Source organism: Echinops telfairi, unplaced genomic scaffold, assembly GCF_000313985.2.
Source record: "Echinops telfairi isolate 266 unplaced genomic scaffold, ASM31398v2 ScPeMD7_9;HRSCAF=40, whole genome shotgun sequence".
Taxonomy (NCBI): Eukaryota; Metazoa; Chordata; class Mammalia; order Afrosoricida; family Tenrecidae; genus Echinops; species Echinops telfairi.
In genome coordinates this window covers 47,253,848-47,281,376 of record NW_022103906.1, presented here as the reverse complement: position 1 = coordinate 47,281,376, position 27,529 = coordinate 47,253,848, and the positions used below count along the sequence as shown (strand labels likewise).

Genomic DNA, 27,529 nt, shown 5'->3' with positions numbered 1-27,529 from the left:
CGTCCAATTTATTCCCCTGCACATGCCAGTTACTCAGTGAATTATACTGGAGCTTTCTTGGTTCTCTGATAAGGAATTTGTTGAGGAAGACTTAAGTGTTTAATAAAGGGATTTGTTTTTGTTTGTCTTACAGATCTCCTATTTCCCATTGATATTACTTTGGTCAAGAGAGAGCATGATTTTTTGGACAGAGATGCCATTGAGGCTCTGTGCAGGTAAATGCAGTGTGTGTGTGTGTGTGTGTGTGTAATGTAGTTACTGCCACTGAATCAGCCTGTTTTCCTTTTATTCTGTCATGTCGCTGCTTAGCATGCGACTAGTGATTTGCTGTATTGTAAACCAAAGGCCCTTTAGTTCAAAAAAAAAAAAAAGGTAAAATCCTGTTATTTAATGTCGTCATTACAAATGGCAACTACACTGCCCTGATAAGTCCTCCAATTGACCTTCTTCTTGGTGTTAGCTACCCGAGTCAGTCCAACCCTTGGTCACCTCTTGTAAGCAGAGCACAACTGCTCTGCAGGGCACTCTAGGCTGTGGGCGTTCAGAAGCAGATCCTCGGGCCTGGCTTCCAAGACTACCTACTTCAGAGTGGGCTTGGACCACCAGCCTCTCACCTGGTAACTGAGAGGCTAGCAGTTGGCACCACCCATGACCTGTAAATTTGATATTTGTGTTGCATGTTTGATACCAAATGATGGCTCACACATGTAACTTTCAGAAGGCTTGTAAACTTGGAGCAAAAATACTGTTCACGGCAGTATAGCTGGCTGCACAACCCAAGCCAGGTACCCTAAGAGTTACAGTCACAGTGGCTGTCACACTGGGTGAAAATAAGACAGTAGGAAGCATCCGTGGGAGGTGGGGGACAGTGGCATTCTGGCATCAGGGCCATCGTCTCCATTCCAGAAGAGCTTGCTGAACCTCTTCAGTTTCCAGGCATCTGTGATTGGAAACCAGGGCGGACAAACCAAACTCACTGCCACCAAAGTGATGCCCTTCACAGCCGGCTTAGGGGACAGGACCGAGCTGCCATGGGTTTCCGAGACTGTAGCTTTTGTCATCTTTCTCCCTGAAACAGACTGCTGGTTTCAAACTGCTGACCTTGTGATTAGGTCACAACTCGTATCCACTACACCACCAGGGCTCCCCGTGCAGGATTCAATGTGGTTGTAAAATAACTGGGCTTGGCCTGAGATGCAGGAGACCAGCAGTGAGGGGGCACTGGTGTGGGTTGTGAATGAAGCTGTCAAAAAGCCTGGTCCTTGTGCTCCCGGGTCCTGAGGCAGAGCCTCGGCTTGGGACCCTTAGTGAAGTACAAGGGATAATGAGGGGATATTGGTAATCCTTTCACATCTTGGTGACATTTTTATTCATTTTACGATACTCATCTTTTATCATTTTCCTCAAAACTTAAAAGCTGAGTTATGGGGACGATGGGGATATGCACTGATGAAATATCTATCCCCTTTCAAATTAAAATAAACTTTCTTTCCATTTCAGTGTTGAAGCTGATAAAAATATCACTAAAGTAAAATCATACCCTATATTTCTTTATTCTTTGCAGGCAAAGAAAACAGTGATAACTTTTTACAAAGGTCCTATTTTTTGGTCTTTTTTAGGTACTACAGTGTGGTGGGAGGCAGCTAGCTTTAGCGGTGGTTTTAAGGAAAGATAAGTAGAGTGATGAGGTTGGTATATGAAGCAGACTTATTCTCGGTTTCTAGAAAGAAAGACAAATGCCGTATTTTAACCATGGAAACTCTGCCACTTCGTATCAAATTAAGTGACTGCTAAGAGATGCCTATGATCCACGTACAGTCTCAGAAGCAGACTTGATTCCAAGTCCTGCTTTTGTGATGTGTCAGAGCCCAGCTATGTTGTGTGGAATGAGGAAACGTCATGGGGAGGCTTCGGTGCTTAGTTGTGGGGCCAGATTGCTTCATTTTTGGTTCATCATCGGTGATAAGCCATATGAATTAGGTCACTCCTAAGATGTAGCCCAGGAAATGCTTTCAGTGGCTTGCCTTGCATCACGTCGTCCGTTTCACACACATTAACCATTTGGTGCGTGGGGCTGTCTGAACACAAGCAAAGGCTTAGGACTTCCTGGGTTGCTATAGGCTTTCAGCTCCAAGTATCATGATTGCATCTTCGAGTTACCCCTTCCTGCCTTCTTCCCTCCTCTCTCCGTCCCTCCCTCCCTCCCTCTCTTTGGAGCCCGGTGTCCCTGCTCTGTAGCACATCATAGACTTAATGCGTGGTTGCTTTGGAGGAAGAGACATTGTGATTGACATTGGCTCTTGAGTATCATTCCAGAGCCACCTCTTTTGGCAAGCATAAAGCTGTGCTCCAAGGTCTTTCCTTCGAAGAAGAACCCAAAAGAAGCCAGACTTTGATACACGTCTTCAAACTCTGCAGCATATTCTGGCATCTCTTACATGTAAAATAATGTGTCTTGGGTGATTGTGAGAGTTTCCTGTTAGACTACAGGTATCTGTGAGAAGCAAATAGTGAGGGATGTGGGATTTTCCTTGCCTTTTTTTTTGAAAATCAGTCATTTTTTTGAAAATTCAGCATTATTTGTATCAGCAAACCCAACCAGAGGTTCTTGTGCATATATTCGTATCTGCATACTTTTCATGGAAAAACTGTTCCCCTTGGGCAAGGCATGAACTAATGTTTAGAAGGAAAAGATGGAAATCATCCTTAATGTGTTTCAAGTACTTTCATTAGAACAGTGTAACAAACATTTCAGCCCCTGGCTTCCGAGATGCACTTCATTGGCTTGGCCTGTGGGAGCCAAATATTTCCTGAGCTCGTGGAGCTCAAGGGCCAGTCTTTCTAGACTGACAGACTTTCATAGACTTCTGTTCTTTTGCCTGGTTGAAGTGTTTTGAGCAGTTGCTTTTAAATATATGGGAGTGGGCTTCAAGAAGTTTGTGGGAAAATGGAATGGACATTTTTAGAGACTCAGTTGAAAGGTTTTACTAAATAAGTCGTGCATGCTTCCCTCCCACATTGACTTGGGCCGTATTTTATGCTCTGATGTTGTCGGCACGTCTGTGGACCTGTGGTGCTCTGTGGAGAGAGAGAGACCGATGATAAGCATTCATTCGCCTGTTATCTTTGAAGTTCTTACATAGCTAGCTCCTTTGGTCAAAAACCAAGTAGTAATTCATCTCTTTTAGTATTTTCCACTTAGGGCAGACGGCCTTTGTGAACTTCATACTGTTTTAATAGTAATGTTGATACAGTCTTAAATAGGCCACTTGGTCATGGCCAAAAGTTACCACTAGGCTTTTGGGTTTAGATAGCTAACTGCATTCTCACTGGGAGGTCCTACCTGTTCCTTTCCTTGGAGAGAATTGCTTTTGCCTCCATCCTGCTAGTTTTGAGGTATAACCCAAACTTGATGAGAGGAGGCCAAGGTTATGAGAGTGCTAATACTCAATAAAAGCTTCAGGAGTTATTAGCTTGCTTTGACTCACATGGTCAGCAGATAATACTGTGACCTAGAGAGCTACCTATTAGAGTAACTCAGGTAATTTCCTCTGATTTGAGGTTCTTTGTCTTTTTGTAGTTTCTGAGAAATGCTTCATCCTGATGTTTACCTTTGGAATTTAATTTTATTCCTCCGGTGATTGTGGTTAGCCCTGAAACAGGGTTGCTGAGCAGTGGAATCCACACAATGGCCGTGGTTAGAACAAAATAGTGTGACCCGTGTGGAATCTACTAGAAACAGCTCGGCTACTTTACACCAAGGAATTAAATGAGGTAGTGTGCTATAATGAAAAAGCGATCGCCCCAGCATGGTCTTCGACATAAGCTTTATTGTGAAACAGCCCTGTACACGCCTGAGCGGTGAAAGCAGTTTACCTTAGAGGAGACAGAAACGTCCTCACCATTTCTGCGCTATTCAAAGGAGCACCGGTGATTTTTTTTCTTTCTTTTTTAAGGAAACGCCTCCTATTCCAAGAAAAGATCTTTCAAGAATTGGAACCATTTTTGTTTCTCAAGTTCTACTTGGAAACTGCCCCGTTTCCTTCCTTGGTCTTCTCCTTTTCCATCTTCATCCTGCGGTTTTATCAGGACGCCTGCAGCTCCACGCCCAACAGCTCTTGAACCTTGGATAGCCCCCCTGGGCCCCCTCCCGATCCCCCTAGGGCAGGATACAAGTTGCCCAGCAGATAAGACTGGACATTCCTCTGATCAGAGGGCTGGCTGGGGGGATGGGAATGGCTGGGCTTCTGGGCAGATGGATTACTATAGCAGGGTTTCAGCTTGCGTTTGAGAGTCATGCTTAGGATAGAATCTGCCCTGATGCACTTCCATTATTAATAGGAATTTTAAAAATGAATACAGATCGTTTTTTTGAGTGCTAGGTTACTATTTTTTAGTTATGTGGCTTAGGGCAATGCGACTCCTGTGCAGAGTCCTGGGACCCCACAAGGGCAGTTCTACCCTGACCTCCACAGGGTTTCTGTGAGTCGAGGCAGTTGGATGGCAGTGAGTTTTTAACGTCAGTCCATGCCGTTTCCTCCTCTGTAAAATGAAGGTAACAGCAGCATCCTGGAGGCCTCAAACACACTTCTGCTAACCCAAAGGCTGGCACTGCGAGTCCGCCTGTAGGTGCCTTGGAAGAAAGGCCTGGTGATCTGCTTCAGAAGAATTAATCCTTGCACACTTCCTGCTCTGATTCAACACCTGGGGTTGCCAGGAGTTGGACTTGATTTGAAAGCAGCTGCTTTCTATACCTGAGAAATGAGGATGACAGATACACTGTGTATGCACTGCCTGACCCAGGCCATTCCAGCTGTACTGTTAATGTCATTGCTGGCACACTCTCCTCTGTGAGTAGATGAGGTGCCATCAGGAGGCATTACTGGGAGGGCAGGGGGGCGGGGGCTTGAATCCTCCAGAAACTCCGGGGAGTAAGCTCGGTACTACAAGACTCTGATGCCATCAGCTTGGTGCTGCCCGCATGCAGTGGGCATCGTTGGCCTTTCCAAACCTGCCCTCCAGGGTCAGGGTCAAATGAAAAATGACCCATTTGACTCCCAGCTAGCGTTGCGAAGTAAGCCCCTCCCCCTGCCCATATATTTCCATGCCTAGTAAATTTGGTTATAAACACCACTCAACCATTAAAGCCTAAATGAAGTCAAGTGGGTACTTGATTCCAGGTTTGATTAACGAAATCCAGACCTAAGACTAAGAATTTGGATTCTTTAAATCTTTAAAAAAACATTTGAGCCTTTCAGACTCTGAGGTATTCATCGTCCATCAAGTGCTTGATGTCCCTTACAGAGGAGCCTTATTTCCACTCCTTTTAAAGTCTTTGGCTGTTTTTGTTTGTTGTTCTGGTTCCCCAGGCTGATCAATAAGGAATTTTGTATGAGCATTTTAAGCACTTGTAAACAGACTGAAGCCAAAGGCAGTCTCATCAGGCATGCAGACCCATTCTCTATCGTATGCGTCCAAGTTGTTAGACAAGCTGCAAGAACAGGACTGAGGTCTCTGGAGCCTCCATCAATCAGTGTGCATCTCTGAGAATTCCGTTCTTAGCTCAGGAAAACGCAAGAGTCCAGTGTTAAGCAGCACCTCTGACTGCTCTAGCAAGTAGAGCCCCAAAACTAGACAGCCCCCAGAGTGGGAAAGGTTCAAAAGTTCCTTGGGTGGAAGAGTAAAGGGTCGGGAAGGGGGAGCTGGGGGGCTCTCTGGTGAGTGTTAGGGAGAATTGGGACCTCAGTGCTGTCACTCACACCCTCACCTGCAAAACTCCCTGATTCCACCAGATTGAAGGCGCTGCTCAGCTTTTTGTACTTCCTGGGAAAGCCTGGGTTACCATTTCATTTTTAACAAAACCCGATTATTTCCCTAATTTTATGTCAACATGACTGTCAACTAAGGTTTTTTATTATTAAAAATTTTTAAAAAGACTTCTTTCCAAAAGAAAATTCTGAGGAATGATTGACCTGTATGATGTGGATTATGTGCCAATTAAAAAAGAAAGAAAGAAGGGGGGAAAAAGAACCTGATCTGAAGTGCTTGTTTTAAAGTCTGCCAGGTTTTGATCCTTCAAGCTACAGGATACAGAATCTTAAAATAGTTGTTTGTTCCGTAAAGGAAGCTGAAAAATAGTGAAATATTAAAGACGGTCAGGTTTGCTTTCAGATCGTTACTCATCAAAGACAGCTAAATACAGTTGTATATTTTTTTCATTTGAACATTGATTTGAGATTAAATACCACTTATATATATTTGTCAGCAACTCCGGTTGAGTCCTTCTTGCTGTTTCTATTTATGTGAAAGGAGACATCACTAGATATAATTTTACAGTGTTTCTAATTGGTGTCTAAATTAATGGGTTGGGTATTGGACTGCTAACCCACATGGTTAGCAGTTCAAAACCACCAGCCTCCCCCATGAGAAATGTGAGGCTTTCTACTGCCGTAACACTTAATGGTCTCAGACCCACAGAGGCCGTTCTTTTCTGGCCAGCAGGGTGACTATGAATCGGAATTCTCTCCATGATAGTGCGTGTTTGAGACTGGGTTCAAAGAAACTCCCTAAACAATTTACTTGTTTGAAAAAAAGACTCATTCGCCATTGCTAATGTTATTCCTTTGCCTTGTAGGCGTCTAAATACTTTAAACAAGTGTGCAGTGATGAAGTTGGAAATTAGCCCTCATCGGAAGAGAGTAAGTATTGGATGTGTCGTAGGAGGAGAGGAAAACCAGAGTATGCTTTGTTATGGGTTTTAATTCTCCAAGACTGGCTCCCTTGTTCCGTACATGTAAAATGGTGTGCTCAAGGGAAGATTCCCCAGGACTTTGTAGCCTGAGACGGTTGAAAGCGGTAGTAGCAGCTGACTGGTAAATGTTTTACCTAAATCATGTCTTCCTTACCCTGATTAGCTCAGTGCCTCCCTCACATTAAAGCTGTGAACTTAACGAGTGCCAGGAGGTTGTTCCCTACAGAAAATACAGCTAAATTCTCTGTCTATTCTGTCTCCTCATACACAGCAGTGGCATCTAGGACCGAGAGCTGCAGGCTGGTCTGTGGGATGGTGAAGGACAGCAGGAGTTGGAGGGAGGACAGGCATTGAGAAAGGAAGAAGGGGGAGGCCAGGTCCCACGTATGCTAGTCCAGTGGTGGCACGTCCCAGTTTGGGGCGCTGTTTTCTCCTGTCTGTGGTGTGAAGACCCTTTATGAGGTCTGAGCACAAGAGGTGGGGGTATTCTTGGGAGGGTACGCCACAGATCAGAGTGAACAGGAATAAGCTTGGTCAAAGGAGATTATTTCTAACTGTTCCAAGAACATATTTCAATTATCCTGGAGTCCCTGACCTGCAACAGGTTGCCTCCTTGGGGAGGTAAACCATTTAAACAAACGGACTGGAACGTCTGCATCCACTGAGCTGTGTACAAGAGTCTCCACGTCAGCGCTGAATGCTCTCCACTCACTGCCCTGGGAAGCTTGGGTCGTGTGATACTTCCCACACCACTGGGAAAGATGCGGATCGCACTGAATCGTGCTTTCGTTAGCCCGCCCACCAGGCACAGTGATTTGTGCTATCATGGACCCCTGCACAGAAGTTGGCAACATTGCTACTGAGTTTGCCAGTGCACTGTGCTGTCCGCACTGGGCGTTGGGGAGGCTTTGTTAGATGGCCCACAGGCATGCCCGAGGTCAAAACTTCACAGGACAGTTGTGGAAATCCACCCTAGCCCGCCATGCCCCAGGTCTGGTGGTGGTGGGAGGAGGGAAGACCAGGTTAGGGATGGGGAAATATGGACCTGAAAAGAAGTCACAGCTTTCCTTTCTCAGTACCTGCCTCCGTCTGTTAGGAGACGGTGCCCGGTGCCCTTCGAGGGGAGCCAGAGATGGAAGTTGCAAAGGGGACGGAAACATACTATCACACCAGCCACCTCGGAGGCTGTCCAGGGGGAGCCCTACTCGCGTTGCCGACTGCAGTTCAACATATTTTGCATGCCTGGAATTTTCACTGATCTGAGGGCTCCTCTGTGAGCCATTAAAGAACATTCTGTGGATCTCTGGGCGTCCGTAAAATAACTTCTTATTTAGCTGGCAACGCGCATGGTCACGCTTTTTCCCGGTGACATTCCATAAATACGTCTTCGCTGTTAACCAACTACCGAAGAAGTAGGGCGAGTGTGGCACTGGGGTGCCCTGCTCGCGCCGCCTGCCGGACTTGCCCCGGTGGGTCACCAGCTCCTTTCTGTCTTTGCAGAGTGAGGACTCTGATGAGGACGAGCCCTGTGCGATCAGCGGCAAGTGGACTTTCCAGAGGGACAGTAAGAGGTGGTCCCGGCTGGAAGAGTTTGATGTCTTCTCTCCGAAGGAGGGCCCGCTGCCCGGCTCGCCCACCGACTCCCCCCTGCAGCCGGCAGCGAGCCGCGACAGCATGCTGACCGAGCTCAGCGAGCGCCAGGACGTGGCCTCGGTCCGCAGCCTCAGCAGCTCCAGCAGCCTCGCCCACGCCGCCGCCGACGCGGCAGCCCCCAGGACCGCCTCCGTGCTCAGCGTCTGCTCCTCCTCGAGCGGCCGCCGTGCGGGCCCCGACGACTCCTTCGGCAGCCTGCCCTCGCCCGGGGAACTGTCCAGCTTCAGCTTCGGCATGAAGGGCCCCGAGAAGAACGCCAAGTCCAAGACGCGCAGCCTGCTGAAGCGGATGGAGAGCCTGAAGCTGCGCGGCGCCCACCCCAGCAAGCACAAGGCCCCCTCGAAGCTGGGGCTGATCATCAGCGGGCCTATCCTGCAGGAGGGTGTGGACGAGGAGAAGCTGAAGCAGCTGAACTGCGTGGAGATCTCCACCCTCAACGGCAACCACATCAACGTGCCCCTGGTCCGAAAGCGCAGCGTGTCCAACTCCACGCAGACCAGCAGCAGCAGCAGCCAGTCGGAGACCAGCAGCGCCGTCAGCACCCCCAGCCCCGTCACGCGCACGCGGAGCCTCAGCGCCTGCAACAAGCGTGTCGGCATGTACCTGGAGGGCTTCGACCCCTTCGGCCCGTCGGCCTTCCGCAACGTCGCCGAGCAGAACCTCAAGAACCGCGAGAGCTACCCGGAGGACACGGTGTTCTACATCCCCGAAGACCACAAGCCCGGCACCTTCCCCAAGGCCCTCTCCAACGGCAACTTCTCTCCCGCGGGCACCGGCGCCTCCGTGAACTGGAGGACGGGGAGCTTCCACGGCCCTGGCCATCTCAGCCTCCGGCGGGAAGACAGCGGCGAGGCCCCCAAGGAGCTGAAGAGGCGTAATTCCTCCAGCTCGGTGAGCAGCCGGCTGAGCATCTACGACAACGTGCCGGGCTCCATCCTCTACTCCAGCTCCGGCGACCTGGCCGACCTGGAGAACGAGGACATCTTCCCTGAGCTGGACGACATCCTGTACCACGTGAAGGGCATGCAGAGGATAGTCAACCAGTGGTCCGAGAAGTTCTCCGACGAGGGGGACTCCGACTCCGCGCTGGACTCTGTCTCGCCCTGCCCGTCCTCCCCGAAGCAGATTCACCTGGATGTGGACAACGACCGCACCACGCCCAGCGACCTGGACAGCACGGGAAACTCCCTCAACGAGCCCGAGGAGCCTGCCGACATCCCCGAACGGAGGGACTCGGGGGTCGGGGCCTCCCTGACGAGGTCCAACAGGTGAGAGCGCCTCTCCTCTCCCTGCAGACGGGACAGGGGAAGCAGAACGGGCCTGGGCCCCCAGGTGCCAGTGGCTCCGGCAGGGCATCCAAACCCTCCTGGGTCCTCGGTGGCAGCAGGGACCGGAAGTTGAGCCCTCTCGTGGGCAAGGTGGGGTGCCCCTGTGAGAAGCCTCTGAAGGCACTCACTCTCCCCTGCTGTTGTCCCGCAGGCACAGGCTGAGATGGCACAGTTTCCAGAGCTCTCACCGGCCGAGCTTAAACTCTGTCTCGCTGCAGATCAACTGCCAGTCGGTGGCCCAGATGAACCTGCTGCAGAAGTACTCGCTCTTAAAGCTCACGGCCCTGCTGGAGAAGTACACGCCTTCTAACAAGCATGGTTTCAGCTGGTAAGAGTTTAAAACTGCACCACGCCCTGACGCAAGTGGATGTTAGGGCCGTTCCTTGAGGGGAACCCAACATTAAAGGTTTATCGGTTCTGTCATTTATTACTATCTCTCAGCGAACATGGAAGTACAACTTGTCCCCGCCTTCTCGAGGCCAGATTTGTTACTGTTGGGAGCATGGATGGCAAGGCGTCGTCTCGCGTACTTTGAACTGTCACAAGGGGCCGGTTCAGGGAGAAGGACCTCGTGTTTGGTAAAGTGGAGGGGTTGCAAAATTAGGAAGGCCTTTGACGTGATGGACTCAGTGCTGCAACCGTGGGCTCAGACGTCAGAGCAATCGTGCGACTGACACAGGCCCGGGCAGTGTTGTTAGGTTGTGCATAGGGTGGCTATGTTCAAAACCAACTCGACAGCACCTGCTGATGAACATCAGCAAGCCAGCATCAAGGAACCTTGGGGCTTACAGTTCAAACCCACCAGCTGCTCTGTGGGAGCAAGATGAGGCAGTCTGCTTCTGGTAGCCTCGGAAACCCTCGCGGGCAGTTTTCTTCTGTTTTACGGGGTTGCTATGAGTCAGAATTGCCTGCATGACAGTGGGTGCGTTTTGAGATGTTTAAGCCCACGAAACGTAAGGAAGTTGGTTGACTGCGTCTTTCAGTTGTCTGAGTGACAAATTGCCCACTGTTGCCCACGGATGAGGTTAGAACACATGACTCTCCCATCAGGTTACGCAGGGGGACTTAACAAAGTTCATGGGAAAAGGGAATGAAAAGGTCAGTGGCGTTTTTCCATGAACATTCTGCAGGCCTCTAGCGTAGGTCTCGTTCCCAGTGGTAGGAATAGCCCCGCTGTGGGGAGAGGTACAGTAGCAAATCCGACTTGGGGAAAGGAGGACAAAAGATCGCATGGGTTCGACAACAGGTTGTGAGACCACAGAGCCGGTTTCTCGTATGTTCGCGTCAGTCCTGTGTGGTGGGTTTGCGGCACCTCTCCTCGGTCTACCTGCACGTCACGGGGAAGGTGGTGCCATTTACCTCCTGGTTGCCCTGTTTCCCCCAGCAAAGGCTCTCCGAGTCAGTCCCTTGTGAGTGTAAGGCAGGTATTCACTTTGAAAATAGCACAGGCTAAAATAGAAGAAGAAAGTTGAAACCTTTGTAACTTGTTGGTCAATTGTGCATCATGATTTTGGAAACTCAGCGGTGGCCTGCATGTCCAGTTGGACATCTCCATGCATTCCCCAGTTTCCATTGAGCGCACTGCCATTGGGTTGATGTGGGTCTCAGGCCAACTCCTTACAGGTATCATCACAAGCCCCATCTTGACCCTGACAGAGCAGCTGGTGGGCTCAAACAGCCCACCACATGTCACCAGGGCTCCTGCTTGAGCATCCGGTGGGCCTCCTTAAATCTCTCGGCAGGCATACGTGTGACCTGCAGAAGTGTACAAGTACGTTGGACCCCTGCAGAGAAGTGGCCCAGTCGGCAGCGGCAGCCTCTGCCTCAGCCTGAAGTCTGCTCTGGAGAGTCGACCAAGCCGGGGAGCTGTTCTTTTCTTTTCTTTCTGCAGCTCTTTCTCCTCCTCCTCCTCCTCCTCCTCCTCCTCCTCCTCCTCCAGGCTCCGTAGTGAGTTTTCACTTCAGCATCAAAGCACCTCCTGTTCGAAGGCTGTTATTATGTGAGCCGTGCTAAATACAGAAGTTGTTTGTTCTGAATGACAGAAATAAGTATTGACCAGTTTATCCCCACATGCTTCAGATTCTCGGGGGAGAGCGTAATGTGTTCTTTCCACATTCTGCCGCCAGGCTCCCCCCACCCCCACCCACAAAGCGTGTTTTATGCACACATCCCCCCGGCCCCGTGCACTGAGCTCCATGGAGAGACCCGGGGACTTGGGGCGGCGTCTCCCCTCTCCGAGCTATAAACGGCAGCGTGTTGTGGCTGTGGGTGAGCGCGCGCTGGGGGGGCCGGCGGTTGGTCTTGCTCAGGGTTCCTCTGTGCTGCACAGTAAGACTTTCCCTGCCAGCGATTTAAAACTCGCATAGTTGGGATTCTCGTTTCGGAGGTGCCGCCTCCCCGCTCTTTCCCACCAAGCCCTCAGGAATCTGGAAGTCCATAGTGCGTCGTGAGTTCTGGTCAGTTTTTCCAAGGAGTCGAGACCAAATGTAAAAGTCTCGCTCTGTGGGCGCCGAGGCACGGGGAGCAGTTGGACAGCGGCCCTTTCCTGTTTGGCCCTGCCCCTTCTTGTCCCATTCGGAAAGGTCACTCGTAGAGCCGAGGCTTCGGCTTGACAGCTTCAAAGGCATGACAAGCGTTTCCTGCTCTTGCATATACTGCTGGGGTGGACCTGGCTTCAGGACTCCAAGGACCCTGGTAGGGTTCACAAAACCCCCATTGTTCCCTTTGCCACCTCCCCTCAGAAACCTAAAGATGGGATATGCTCCGGGGTCATCCGCAAGAGAATTTATTTTGACTTGGGGTCATTCAGCTTGACCCCCACCGTTGAGTCCTGGAGTGTGGGTCTCATTACGTTAGACCATCATCAAGCATTGGCGTGTTTCCTCTTCCACTATGAACCTGTTCTTTGTTACCCCGAGTGCCTGAAGTCTTTAGGAACTGAAAAGTGACTCCCCTCCTTTCTCAGGACGAATGGGAAATTGCTTATCAAATCCTCTCACAAAGCAGTGGATTCGGGTTTGTTCTGAGTGCTGTTAGCTACTTCTGTTTCTTCCCTTGCCGCCATTTTATAAGGAAATCCACCAGCTGTCTTTAAGCATAGCCCGCTGCCGTCGAGGCAGAGCGGAAGTGCTCCAGGCGGTTTGTGAGACTCTACATCTTTGAGCACCAACAGTCTCCATCTCTCTCCTGTGGAGCAGCTGGTAGGTTTAAGCCAGCGCTTTCAGTTAGCTTACCTCACTGGGCCACCAGGGAGCCTTCCGAAGCATCCGGGGCTGGTTTTCAGGGGTAAAAGTAGAAAGCAAGTCCACCACTGAAGGAAGATGACTGAGCCCGACAGGTCCGCTGCCCGACAGAGCGGTCCGTGCTGAGGGAAATGGCCCGCGTCAGTCATGACCAGTATGTACGCTGTCTACACAGGACCATTGTCACAAGTCCTGGACATGGGACTGGGGCAACTGAGGAATTTGTTGATGCCAACTCACAGCGACCCTGTGGGTCTCTAAGACTGTGCCTCTTGGCAGGAGTAGAAAGCTTTCTCTTTCTCCTGCAGAGCTGGTGGTTTTGACCTACTGCCCCGTGTACTGCCAGACAAACATTTCCTACCTGTACAGTGTAGGGGTATTGATCATGGTTTGCAACTGTCACCACGATCTGTGTCAGCTTGTAGCTTTATTTCATTCTAAATAGTTGCCGGATCGGTGTGTATCTAGTTAGTACAGTGTATCTACAGAGATGGACAAGTGTAGGCAGACAAGTGAACCTATCCCCTTGTATTCTCTTCAATAGGGCTGTGCCCAAGTTCATGAAAAGAATCAAGGTCCCAGACTACAAGGACCGGAATGTGTTCGGGGTCCCTCTGACAGTCAACGTGCAGCGCACCGGACAGCCCCTGCCACAGAGCATCCAGCAGGCCATGCGATACCTCCGCAACCACTGTTTGGACCAGGTGCGCGCCCACTCGACCTGCTCGTCCCGCCAGGGGCATGAGGTGCTCAGGCGGACGCTGCTATTGGCCAGTGGCAGCCTGCTTCCGTCCTAACACTTCCTGCTTTTCTTCCAAACAGGTGGGGCTCTTCAGAAAATCGGGGGTCAAATCCCGGATTCAGGCTCTTCGCCAGATGAATGAGAGTGCCGCGGATTGTGTCAGTTACGAGGGACAGTCTGCGTACGATGTGGCAGACATGCTGAAGCAGTATTTTCGAGATCTTCCGGAGCCACTAATGACGAACAAGCTCTCGGAGACCTTCCTGCAGATCTACCAGTGTAAGTGCCCTTTGATCGCAGGGCTGTTGGCGTTGGGGGAAACGTAGCACCAGCCAAAGCCGGTGGCTGCCTTTGATGTCATTCTGTTGGGCCCACGAGAGTGACCTCTTGGAAACACGTGTCACCCGTTTCTGCCTTCGCTCCTCCTCACCGGTGGAGCTGTTTTCTGCGTGGTTCGCTGGAATAATCGGGAAACAAGCGTCCCTCTTCAGATGTCTCCATCGCCGGGACAGTGTGTCTCTGCGTCCAGGCGCTAGTCTTTCACCCGTTTTCAGAACAGCGTGCTCTCTGGTGCTTACACAGAGCAGGTGTCTAGATCTCACGCTCTCCGCCCCATCTTTGGGAATTTCACCAACTGCCCATCTCTTTACGAGGACCACTGTATGTTTAGCATTCCACAGTGGTCCCCGTTGCTTATCTGACTGGAAAATGAATCAGTCATCTTCTGTTATTCCTCTCAGCTTCACCCAGAAATTCTTGGAAAAACGATACCATGCCCCTCTCACCTTTAAAGTAAAGCTTAAAGCAAACAGTTGTCCAAATTAATGGTCGAGATCAGGATTATAATGTGAAGAGTCCGGTGTTTTTCTTGGCTCCAGGTGGCATTACAGCAATGTTCATTTAGCAGCCGAGCCTCACAGTGCTCAAATGGTCTGTAGGACTGGCACCGGGGGCTTTGTTTTATGGGACCTGGAGCTGGTCTGGAGTATTTCATTCTTTGCTTCATCCTTTCACATTTGTGCAAACACGGGTCGGATTCCTTGCCGGCCCCGCCCCCCCAAGGTATTTGTTATGTATTGTAACCATGGAGCTTTTGGATCACTGGTCCTGTGGGCCGCCTTGGAGTGGCCTGCTTTTTCCACCACATGCGTTCTTATGCGATTGGCGTGGCGAAGGAACCCTGAGCCTGCGTTCAGTGCTGCCTGCACGTGTGTGCTCACGGTACTGTCTGGGTTTGCTTCTCAAGAATGACTTTCCATAAAAGCCTCTTGATAAGCTCACTAACCTTTAAGAAACTCGGGGGAAACATGTCTCTATTTAAACGGACAGTTTTAGCCACATTTCCCCAAACCGAGAATGAACAAACCCAGGACAAGTGTGTAAGTGTACAAGCACACTCAAAAGTTGACAAGCAGCCATCTCCCGAGAGAGGACACACTTTCTGACGAGGCTGGGAGTCCTCTGTTCTTCACTCCCCCGGACACATCTTGGATAAGGCCTTTTCTTAAAGCCAAACCAGTAAATAAGTTTGTCGTGTTTTCAGTCATTGGGAATGGTAAACGGGGGCGAGGGTGGGCGGGGGTAAAAACGCTTAGGAGAGGGAAAGTGCTCTGCACCTCAGAGAGCAGGCGTGCGTTGAACTCTGGGGGTGGAGGTGGGAGTTTGTTGGCATGGTGGGTGTTTAAAATGTCCATACAGCAGGAAATACTTGAGGGTAGTGACGGTGGTGGCGATTCGTGTTTTCTTTCGTGGTAACCTCCAGTACGCTTTCTTGCAAGAGCTCGTTCAGCTCTGGGCCCTGAGGTATTTGAAGCCGATATTTGCTTTGGGACGTGGCCTTGCAGCGTTCATGGAAAATCACTGACTGACGGGGAAATGCTGGTGTTGTGCAGATGTGCCCAAGGACCAGCGTCTCCAGGCGATCAAGGCCGCCATTATGCTCCTGCCGGACGAGAACCGGGAGGTGCTACAGACGCTGCTGTATTTCCTGAGCGACGTCACCGCTGCCGTGAAAGAAAACCAGATGACGCCGACCAACCTCGCCGTATGCCTCGCACCTTCTCTCTTCCACCTCAACACCCTGAAGAGAGAGAACTCGTCCCCGAGGTAAGGCTCCCAGGAGGTGCCGGCAGCACCCTCCCTGCCGGAGGGACGGAGGCCGCCCTTGTTTCCTTCCGGGGCCGGCACCGGGTTCTTGGGGGGCTGTGACCGAGTTGATGGGATGAGTTGGAACGCTGTCCGTTCACTGCACACGTGGCCTCTGCTGGACGTCTCTCCTCCCTGGGAGTGGGCCTTCCCAGACAGTCTCCTTACCATCCAGGCTGTGAGCGATTTCAGTGTCCTCTGACGGCAAGGGCTGGTGCTCACGTTGCCCCAAATCCTCCCTGACGTCAAGTGGGCTGTGACTCAGCGACTGCACGGAGCAGCCTCTGAGGCAGGTCTGATGCTTCCATCACACTCTCTGCCAGCAAAGCCTTTTGCAGTTCACCGGCCTAACAAACTAGGACAGAGAAGAAAACCCTCGTTGCTTGGGACCCGTGTGGTCATTGCAGCCAGTCCTCTGAGTCAGTGCTGGAAATGGAAGGGCAATGTAGCCAAAACCTAAAAGAGCTAAAAGTAAAGCTGGTCTTGGCATAGTGCTTATGCACTGGGCTGCTAACCGCAAGGTCAGCTGTTTGAAACCACTGGGCGCTTCTGCTCGTGTAAAGATGGACAGCCTCAGAAAGTCACAGAGGGCAGGTCTGCTCTGCTCCGTAGAATTGACTCGATGGCAGTGAGTGAGATTCAGGATCTGGCCTCAGAACAAACTTTGATTGCACAGAACACACAGAAAAGTAGAAACAGTCACACTTACCTGAAAAATAAGAAAGGTTGGCATTTACTGAGTACGTATTCTATTCGGAGACCATGAGCTAAGCCTTTTTATGTTTGCTCTCTTATTTAATTTTCCAAACAGTCTTGCAAGGTCAGTGTGTACTTGATACATGAGGAAGACAGGCTTTAGAGGAAGATTGGTTTGGGAATAACTTCCCGTGGACAGGAAGAAATGGCAGGCCTGTTTTGCTTCTCCTGCCCATCTGAATATAAAGACCTCTCTCGGGTGCAGGAACATGGTGGGTCAGGGAGGGACCCGGATTCTATTCCGGGCCTGGACTCTCGTGCTGCCATCACCCACCTGTCCATGGAGGCTTGTGCGTTGCAGTGATGCTGAAAGGTTTCATGAGAGCTTCCAGACTAAGAGAGTCGGAAGAAAGGCCTGGTGATCTACTTCAGCCTGGTATGAAGGACCAAGCAGCGTTGCCCACCATTGCGCCAGGGGTCAGCGTGATCCAGGAGTCCACTAACTGGGCAGCAGCACGTACTTTAAAAACAAACACTGCCCTCAAGTCGATTTCTACTCTTAGCGACCCTGTAGGACAGAATAGAAGTGCCCAGGTGGGTTCCTGAGGCTGTAAATCTTACGGAAGCAGAAAGCTGCCTCCTTCTCCCCAGGAAGAGCTGAGGGGTTAAAGTGCTGACCTGTGGTTCAGCAGCCCAACGTGTGATCAGCTGCCCCACCAGGGCGCTGATGAGCCACTCGCTGGGGTGTGAGGAGACAGGAGTCCCTAGGGGACTTCGTTGTTGGGTGCTGTGGTCCGTTCTGACGCACAGCCCGTCTGTGTGTAACAGAAGGAAGCACTGCCCGCTCCACGCAGCTCCTGCTTGTGCTCACTGGCGGTTCCTCTCGTCCAGGGTCGTCTTCAGTGCCCACCCTCAAGTCTGCTGGACTTCAGCTCCCACACACGGGCTCTGTCCAGCTGTCCAAAGGTTCTTGACATAGGTCTTAGGAAGAGCGGGGCTTCGATTGTAGCAGCTTTGCTTCTGGATGCCATAAGTACTTAGTCCTTTAACTGGATCTCCGTTGCTGGGACCTTCCAACTTTAACGGGATAGAGAAGAAGGAGCTGAAGAGGGAAATCAGATAAGATTAAGACCAGAGCCCTGAGAATACAATAGACTTCTCATCTCTCACCTTTGGGAAGAGATCCTGTTTGTTTAAACAGGAAAGAATGGTGACACTATTTACCCCAACTCTCAGAGCCTCCCACCCACACACTCCTCAGAAGCCCCTTCCTTCCTCCCCACCACCCATGCCTAGACCTTGCACGCTGACCTGCTTCATGGCCTGACTTGAAAGAGCCTGGGTTTCATCGAGAACATTCCTTAGTGGGGTGTGTGTGTGTGTGTGTGTGTGTGTGTGTGTGTGTGTGTGTACACGTACGTACTACTCTGGTGCATCAGTCCATCTGTCAGCAGACAGGCTCCAGTGAAATGTTTCTCAAAGTCACACGGATAAAAAATCTATAGCTGCTTCAATCTGTACCCCCCGCTTATCCTTGTCCCTAGGGTGATGCAGCGGAAACAAAGTCTGGGCAAGCCCGATCAGAAAGATTTGAATGAAAACTTAGCGGCCGCTCAAGGGCTGGCCCACATGGTCGCAGAGTGCAAGAAACTGTTCCAGGTAAGGAGTGGGGTCACCGGACTGAGCTCCTTTGTTAAAGGGGGCACTGTCTGGGCTCGATTCATCTCTGCCTTTGAGAGAAAGACATTTTGCTGCAGCTGGCGATGGCTTGCAGACACTTGTATAAGCAAGCGTATTGGAACTTTAATATGCTGGCTGTTTCAACTCCTGGATTTAGAAGGCGAAAGCTGTAAGCCATCTGAAACAAACCCTGGGTCAGAGGAACCATCTAGACCAGTGGGAGCCCAATTTTCATTAAACTTGCCTCTCGCTGAAATGTGTCCAAGGCTGCCTTACACGAGAGCAGCTTATTCGCTAGCTCCGTGCAGGCCCGTTTCTCAGCCTCCGGATAGTGAACGAGGCCGAGGGAGGAACACCTGCCATCTATCTGTGAGAAGCACAGGACCACCTGCGTTGCTTTGCGTTTCCAGCCCATCGTGTCTGTCCGCCACTTGCGTGGCTGCCCAGCGAGCATGCGTGCCCCCCCACCCCCACCCCCATGGGCTGAGCCCTTTCCCCCTCTTGTGTTCCTCCCCAGGTCCCTGAGGAAATGAGCCGGTGTCGGAACTCCTACACGGAACAAGAGCTGAAGCCCCTCACTCTGGAAGCACTGGGGCGCCTCAGTCATGACGAGCCCACCGGCTACCACCACTTCCTCCAGGACTGTGTGGACAGCCTGTTTAAAGAGGTGAAAGAGAAGTTTAAAGGCTGGGTCAGCCACTCCACTTCTGAGCAGGCTGAGCTGTCTTACAAGAAGGTACGTTCCTGGCCTGCCGTTTGGGCTCCAGGGCTCAGGAGACGTGGGTCAGAGCGGGGGCCTTTTGCCAGCGCTGCAAGAGATGGGACATTCCTCGGCTCTGTCTGCTCTTCGTGCTGGGCTTCGGGACATTTGTGGTGTCTTCAACTTTATAACTTGGTCAGAATGCCCCAGCTGTTGCCCGTGCCTTCAGTCATAAACTGTTGGCCCTTTAGAGAGCTAGAAGCGTGTAGGGGGAGTTTAACTCATCAGCCTGGCAAGCTCTTTGAAGGGCAAGCGAGCATCTGGTAGGAGTTAACGTGATTGAAAAGGAGGGATTTGTTGATCCCGTCTCTTACTTCCTTGATGCCACAGCTGATCTCAAACAGCACAGATCGGAACCACAAGGGCACACCGCGACACAGAGTTAATCCCCCGCCCACTATTGAGATGCACCCGGGTACTGTGAGTGCCCACTGCACAGTCCACTGTGTGCTGGAGATGATCAGCACACAGCATCTTCAACAGAGACTTGTAACACTCGGGCCCACAAAAATAGCAACGCACTACACACACAAATCCACATGTCAAACTGTAAACAATACTCAATTCTTTGACTGTGTGGGAGGCCGGCACCCACACTCCCCAAGGTGTTCAAAAGTTCGCTGTGAGTAGCTGACAGTAATGTGGTAAGCATAAGACTAGCTCCCCAGCTAACAGTTGTCTGTTAAAGTCGAAATGTGTATGAGTTGTCCTCACGTCGCAAAACCCGTCTTGTTTCCAGGTGAGTGAGGGACCCCCGCTGAGGCTGTGGAGGTCAACCATTGAAGTCCCTGCACCGCCGGAGGACGTCTTGAAGCGCCTCCTGAAGGAGCAGCACCTCTGGGACGTAGACTTGCTGGATTCGAAAGTGATTGAAATCCTGGACAGCCAGACGGAGATTTACCAGTACGTCCAGAATAGCATGGCACCGCACCCTGCCCGCGACTACGTCGTTCTGAGGTGAGAGCCCCACTGGGTCCTGGTGGGCAGGGGAGCTAGAAGTCAGCAAGCCTGTAGTCACTGGTCCTGGTGGTGTCGTGGTTACATGCTGGGCTGCAACCCACCAGGTCACCAGTTTGGAACCACAAGCTGATCCACGGGAGGAAAACGGGACTTTCTAGTCCCATGGAGGGGGAGCATCTTGAAACTCCAGGGATAGTCCTTCCCTGTCCAATGCAGTTGCTATGAGTCAGCATCCACTCTATGGCAGGGAGAGTGTTTTCAAGGTAACAGAATGATTCCAGTAGAGTCTGTGCCTTCAGCAGAGTGTGGGTCCCTGACAAGGGAGGGATTTGAGCATGTTGATCACTGCAAGCAGTTTGAACTCTGTTTGGGGTTGAGCTCAGGAGGAAAGGCACCTTCCTTCTTACACAGCTGCTCTCTGATTCTACCCCGTTGAGGGCAGATTTCCATGTGAGGAATGGCCGATACTGACTTGCATCCCAATTTAGTGAATGAATAACCCAGGAAGTAGCATCCAGGTCCCAAGTGAGATGTGGTTAAAACGGATTTATAAGCAATTCATAAAATCTCTGGAAAGAGGAATTCCAAAAATCTTTGTGTAAATATGACATTGTTAGGCCGGGTCAGGAACTTTTCACAGAGAGCAGTCCTCACTGGGATGCCCATGTTCTGCTACGTTGGTTAATGTGCACATTGTGCCCAGTGTCTGGTTTTCGTTCAGAGAAGCAGTTGAGTCCTTGGGAAGCCGTTCAGAAGGGCACAACCCACCCACCCAGAGCAGGCTGCTTGGTAAACTCCGGGTGCCAATGAGTTGGTCTCACCCCCGTATGGTCCCCTGGGTGTGCGGGTCCCAGAGAAACATCTTGACCAGAAGTGACACTTTCTGGCTTGCTCATGAGTGTGTGAGGGGACAGCAGCCTATAAAAGCCACTAGCTTCTGGCATTGGTTGGAGCCCGTGTGGTGCAGTGAGTTGAGCATTGGGATGGGAACCCAAGGGGTGGCTGTCCAAACACACCAGCGCATTGAGGGAGCAAGATGAGGCTCTGCTTCTTCTGTAAGGATAAACCGCCTTGGGCACTTTGTGCTGCTGTTGGCTTTTGCCTTATTGAGTGACTAGGAGTCCCGAAGTAGTTCATGGCAGTGGCTTTGTGGGTGTGTTTGGTTTCTGTTTGTTTTTTAAACCTAACTTAGTGGTATAAACAGTGAATGCACATGTCTGCTAGCCAAAAGGTCAGCGGTTCAGTCCACTCTCAAGGGACCTTGGAAGAAAGGCCTGGTGATCTTTTTTGAAAAGGCATCTGTTAGCAGCGCTGTGGAACCCAGTTCTACCCTGATGACATCCAGTCAGCATGAGTCAAGAGTTGACGACAGCAACTGGCTGTAGCAGTGGTAAACCTAGGACCAGAGACCCAGACACCAGTGTTCTAATACATTTGTTCACTATGAAAGTGGTTTCCGGTCACACTCTTGAAAGAAGTGAGCCCTTGGGCCGTTCTAGAGTATGCCACGTGCCCAGGGCTGGGGCAACACCCTGACCTGCCTCCCCTGTTAACACTTGGCCTCCAGGAAATCTCATGTTTACCCTCTGGTTTGTCTTTGCAGAACATGGAGGACTAATTTACCCAAAGGGGCGTGTGCCCTTTTACTCACCTCTGTGGATCACGACCGGGCCCCTGTGGTGGGCGTGCGAGTTAACGTGCTCCTCTCCCGGTATCTGATTGAGCCCTGTGGGTCCGGAAGATCCAAACTCACCTACATGTGCAGAGCTGACTTACGGTACGTTCCAACTCCTTCTGACCAGGCGAGGGCCGGGTGAAGGTTCAGACTGTCTGGTGCAGCCGGCTGGCTGTCTCTGGTGCGGCGGGGCATAGGCAACAACAAGCACATCGTTGTTATGACTCCATGGTAGATTGGTACTTTGTCACATCTGTGTGTTTCTTGGCCTGTGAGACACCACGTCTTCATTTCTAAGGAGCCCTCGTCCAGGTGTAGTGGTTGCGAAGGTCAGCAGTTCAAAACTACCAGCCACTCAGAGGGAGAAAGAGTTGGTTTTCTACTCCCCTAACGCGTGTAAACAGTTAGAATCTCAGAAACCCACAGGAGAAGTTCTGTCCTGTCCTACAGGGTCTCTGTGAGTCTTAATTGACTCAACGGCAATACGTTTGTTTGAGATTTTACTTTCTGTCCCTCAAAAAATAATACTAAAACAAGGGGGCTTTGGTGGATCTGGTAAGAATTTAGAGCTCCAGGAAAGAATAAGTGTTACTGTTTTCAACTAGAAAGCAGCTGTTCTTTTATATTCAGAAGTGCTGGAATCATGGAACCTAGACTTTATAATTAAGCCCGTGCCCTCTACCATAGCTACACAGTATTCATATCGGAACACGAGTGAGATGAGCGGCAGAAGAAAAGAGCCGCAAGTAAATTCTCATTTGCAGTGTTTCCGTCTCGGTGCTGCTTCCTTATCCATGCATTCGTTCTGTGTGGGGTGTACATGCCGGCGCTCTCCCGGATTCACGCTCTGTACGGAGAGATGTTAGTCCTTGCTGACGTGTAACAAGAAGGAGCCCTGCCGGTGCTGTTGGGAGATAGGGTTGGATGGCTAACTGCACGGTTAGCAATTGAAACCTCCCCACCACTCTGTGGGAGAAAGACGAGGCTGTCCGTTCCAGGGAAGAATGACAGCCTCAGAAACCTTTGCCTGGTCACCGCCAATCAGAATCCATCCAATGGCTGTGGAGTTTTCACATGGGGCAGATGTGCCGGGAGATTGCCTCACAGTAATAATCGCCTTACAAGAGTAGTTTTTCGCTTGCTGATCAAGAAATGGAAGGGTACTCAGAACTCCCTTCTGCTTACCTCGGTGCTTTCCAACTGAGTGAGTCTTCTGCTCTTCCCTTTTTATTTCCTACAGTGGCCACATGCCCGAGTGGTACACAAAATCCTTCGGACACTTGTGTGCAGCAGAAGTTGTGAAGATTCGAGATTCTTTCAGCCACCAGAACACTGAGACCAAAGATACCAGAGCTAGGTGATGATGGCAGCGGAGCAACTGTGCCCCCACCCGAGCCTGTTTCTGGACCCTTCACCAGTCCTGGGACGCATGGGCCCTGCACCCGCTCCTGGAGCAGAAAACTACACATAGGACTGCAGGAATCAAGACGATAGCAATTTGATACATGTTTTAAAGCTGCTTCCTGTTGGTTTAGGGTCTATTATGTGGGCCTTGACTGGAATATGTAAGAGTGTACCAAAAAATGTATTTCTAATCTTACTCAAATTGCTTCTGAGAAGCAAAGCTTTAAAATGCATTATGGGAGCGAATGGAGAGACCTCATTCTCTTGTGGTCTCGGTGTATGTGGAGCGGGGTCATTGACCGGCAGTGTGGCGAGGGGCTGTGTATCCACTGGAGTCGTTGATGAGCAAAGGGGATGGTTTGTACAGAGGAGTGTGTGAACGTGTGTGATTGCTGGTTGAATGGCGGAGGCGCGGAGGTTGGAATCCAGTGTCTGGCACACTGTGACACCTCCAGGAAGGACGTTGATGCGCCAGGTTTCGTTTCACGTGGAATCTACCCACGGGTCCATCCAAAAAGGAGCCCCAACCCCTTTGTTCATTTGCTGGTTTGGTGCCCGCCCCCCGTTAGTAAACCTCTTCCTCCTCCTTTGCTAACTTTATCTTCAAACTGACTTCTCCAGGTTGATTCTTCTCTCAGTTCGGATGCACAATTTTTTGACCGGATCCCCGCTGCCATGCTAATATTTGGCCAGTGCAGATCACTGCAGCTGTGTGCGGTTGAATGTCCCGTAACACTCCCGGTCAAACATCCAGACATGTTTTTTTTTAACTGCTAAGATTCTTATTTGCAATTTCATGTTTATAACAGACATTTTAAGACAGGTGGAGGAAACTGCATTCCCCAGGGAAATCCCTGTGGGTTCAGCCCGACCACAAACCATCATGCTTTCTTCGCTGACGGCGTTTCTGAAAGCTGCACGTGTTTATTAACTGGGTTCGTCCTTACCAGCAAATAACGTTTTGGGTGTGAGGACCTATTTTTGTTTAGTATTTCCTCCGTGTCTTTTCCTTTATAGTACCCTTGGAATATATGTTAGTGATATGGAAAACACAAAACGAGGAAAGCACGGTTGTTTGGAAAGGTGATCTTTTATACAGGTTTTACTGTAGTGGTCAGATGACTCAAGAGACAGTATTAATAAATTTATTTTGTATGGATCAAAAGTGGATACTGTGTGATTGAGAGTTGTCAGAAGGATTTTTATTTTGTTATACCCTAATTTAGTTACCGTTGTCAGTGTTATTTCTAAGGTTCTTTGAAGAATTTTAAGGTGGGAGCAGGTGAGTTCTGAAATCTGCGTATTTTGGTGACCAATGTTCCTCAAGAAGATAGACATGTCTATTTCATGTTAATGGCTTTCAGATTTGTAAAATTCTGTGCTGTACATACATTCTATTACGAAACGTGTACACATGTCCACTGTGCTTTCAAACATGGATAAAGCATGATGAAGATTATTATTTAAAATATACTTGTATTTATACCTCAGATATTCTTTTGGGTTTTGTACCTCAAGACTTTGTGTTTTCTATTGTAAATACACTTTACATGAATACAATTTAAGTGAAAAGAGAATAAAAAGAAGAGTTTTATAACTTGCTCTATATCTGTACAGAATATATACCCCATTAAGTGCACTATTAAACGTTTCAAAGAAGGGTAAAGCCTGGCCTGCTTTCCTCTATACTGCAGCGCACACGCCCACGCTCCAAGCCACAGCACGCAAACCATACCACCCTCGCGTACAGACCGAGCCATAGACTGAAGGCACACTCGGGCTGCAACTCCCAACAAGGCCAAACTGCAACTGAGCCACTCACAAGCAAAACAGGAAACGCTAGTGGAGGTTGAGGAAGCCTCGAGGTTCCCTCCAAATGAAGGTCTCGGTAGGGAAGGCTAACTGCAAAAGCGACAAGAACAAGCAACAGAAAGATGCTCATGACACCAAGGTCAATGTGTGATTCCACAAAAGGCCTCTTTCCCATCGTCTGGCTTTCCTGTTGGAGAAACTCCTGACATATTTGAGCAGATCTCAGATGCTGTGAGCCACTGTTAGAGAGCGCCCCTACTGCAGTATGAGCACCACTTACTCCATGTGACTCCCTGCCTAGACTGTACGCTCCTGGAGGGCAGCAGGCCTTGTGTGCACATCTTTATGTTCCCCTTCAGCAGTTGTCAGTGTTTTGTACTGAGCGGCACCAAATAAATGTATTCTTTGTGAAATTGAATGGATTTAGCTTCTGTTATTTGAAAGGGAGAAGAATCTCAGGTGACCTCTGTCTCACACCTAAGCTTCAGCTCATCACAGTACACTGGTGGGCCCCTGGTAGCATAGTGGGTCACATGTTGGGCTACGAAAACAGCAAGGCCAGCAGTTGGAAACCACCAGCGGCTCTGCAGAAAAAAATGAAGCTTTTGACCCTGCAGAGACTTAGTTTTAGAAGCCGACAGGGCAGTTCTGTGCTGTCCTAGACGGTCATGAGGAGTTGGAATGGGTGGCAGTGATTTGGGGGTGGTGGTGGTGGTTATTTTTTGCCTGAAAAGTATTCAGACTAATTAGTGCTGGATTTAATAATTTAAAACTGGTGAAGATGGAGCTATAGATAACGTAGATAATGCTTCTAAAAGAGTTCTTTGTAGTAGAAATTTGTCCAGTCCTCAGGTGTGATGTGTCTTAGTAAAAGCTTCACTGTCTTAGTAAAACTTTTTATTTTTTCAAATGTTTACATGGGTCAGAGGGGAATCCAGAGCCCTACGCAATTAATATTTTTAATAAAATAATTTTATTGGGGGTGCCCAATGCAATTATCATTTCTTAAAAGTCATACCCAAAGCTACTTTTATTTGTGCCTCCAGACCTGTTTGCCTAGCTTGGTATAAAGTAAAATGCAGGCCTAGACTGCCTTACTCATTTGAATTGTTCTGAAATCGTGAGTCACTAAGAGGTTCCTTATAGGGGTGGGGTGAAAATGCTCCCTGGCACCCTCTAGATTTCTGTTTCGTTACTCAGTTTCTCTAGTCTGTCACCAAATGCCTGCTATTGACCCACTAGGAGCCCCAGGAACACTTGTATAAGCATTGGACTGCTAGCCACCAGGTTAAAGGTTCAAACTAACCAGCTGGTCTATGTGAGAAAATTGAGGCTATGCACTCCAATCAGGATTTACAGGCCTCAGAGGCCTGTGAGTCTGAATCAACTCATTAGCAGTGGGTTTGGTTTAGGTTTAGACTGACTGAGCCTGGTGACATACTGGTAGCTCATAGGGCTAGTAACCAGCTGCTGCTACTTGGGAGATTAAGCTGGTGCTTTCTGCGTCTGGAAAGAGTTGCAGTCGTTTGAGTACTGGGCACTGACTGAACATATAGCGATGAGCACGACTGGTTTCCTGCCCAAACGGAATGTACACCCCAGGCAGGGATGTGATCAAAAAGAGTGGTAGGCGTGACAACCACGTCGTGAGCATCGGGCCCAGGTTGCTGCCCACTCAGGAGGGTTATCCAAGATCTTCAGTAAAAACAGCTCAGGTACTGTCGTAAATACCAAAGGGTCCTGCCTACACATTAGTAGATGGAATGAGGGAAAATTCCAACCAAATGGAATGGCTCTCCGAGAATGTATTTTTTTTTCCTTCAAGGCAGATGCAAGTGAGTTTTGTTTTTTTTCTTTTTTTCTGGACTGGGGAAACCACTCCCAGGCTCACTCAGCCTGGCAGCAGAAGCCACTTCCTCGTAGTGATGGAGCTCAGCATCCAGTGACAGGCAGCCAGGGCTGCCCTGGAACCGAGAGGCTGCCGTGTAGGGCCTGTAGAAGCTTCTGCACCAGGTCAAGTGATGAGCAAAGGGGGTAAGGAGTGGAGGGCTGACCAGTCCCCAGAGGCCATGCAGCACTTTATCAGGGGACCCCTGGCTGAGGGGAGTGTGTGTGTGTGTGTGTGTGTGTGTGTGTTGGGGGGGTGGGGGGCTGTGCAGAGAGCAGGATGCACAGCAGCGGGGGAGGTGCTGGACAGACGGGGAGGAAGGGAATTGCAGAGATGTGGGAACACCTGCAGGACTCCCCAGCAGACAGACAACAGGGCAGCAGACTGCAACAGCGCTCAGAAATATCAATGTAACTATCTTAGGCCGGGCCAGCGGGGCGGAGGCGGGGTCAGTGCTCTAGGCCCTGGGGTCGCAAGTGAGTTTTTCAAAAGTAAAATCTAAAGACAAATTCAGAAAGATGTTAGACCACCACATTAGTGCCTCCTCCCAGCATCGCTGGTTCGAGTGCGCGCACGCACGTGCAGGTAAGCTTATGATAAGGAATGAGGGCTTCGTAGCTATGTCCATGTGTCTTTTGGGGTTACTTTATCTGCACATAATTAAACCTCACGAAAGTGAAAAACCATACTCCGTGCCGGTGAGTCTATTCCATCTGGTAGCTACCCCATAGGACAGCGCAGAACAGACCCTGTGGGTGTCTGCGGCTATAAATCTTGACAAGAGTCTCCTATT

General features: G+C 50.1%; 1 protein-coding gene across 5 annotated transcripts in view; it reads left to right on the top strand.

Moving 5' to 3' along the window:
- DLC1 (DLC1 Rho GTPase activating protein) overlaps positions 1-25,266 on the top strand; it is a 485,036-nt gene extending 459,770 nt beyond the window's left edge. For all 5 annotated transcript variants that reach the window (XM_045286620.1, XM_004696181.3, XM_004696182.2 and 2 more), the window contains 12 exons: positions 134-215; positions 6,635-6,698; positions 8,252-9,672; positions 9,884-10,060; positions 13,519-13,678; positions 13,797-13,995; positions 15,609-15,822; positions 18,102-18,216; positions 18,755-18,973; positions 19,737-19,954; positions 21,561-21,734; positions 22,873-25,266. In XM_045286620.1, coding sequence (XP_045142555.1) covers positions 134-215; positions 6,635-6,698; positions 8,252-9,672; positions 9,884-10,060; positions 13,519-13,678; positions 13,797-13,995; positions 15,609-15,822; positions 18,102-18,216; positions 18,755-18,973; positions 19,737-19,954; positions 21,561-21,734; positions 22,873-22,993 — 3,164 coding nt within the window. In that variant the 3' untranslated portion in view covers positions 22,994-25,266. The remainder of the gene's footprint in view (positions 1-133; positions 216-6,634; positions 6,699-8,251; positions 9,673-9,883; positions 10,061-13,518; positions 13,679-13,796; positions 13,996-15,608; positions 15,823-18,101; positions 18,217-18,754; positions 18,974-19,736; positions 19,955-21,560; positions 21,735-22,872) is intronic.
- Positions 25,267-27,529: the final 2,263 nt, after the last annotated feature.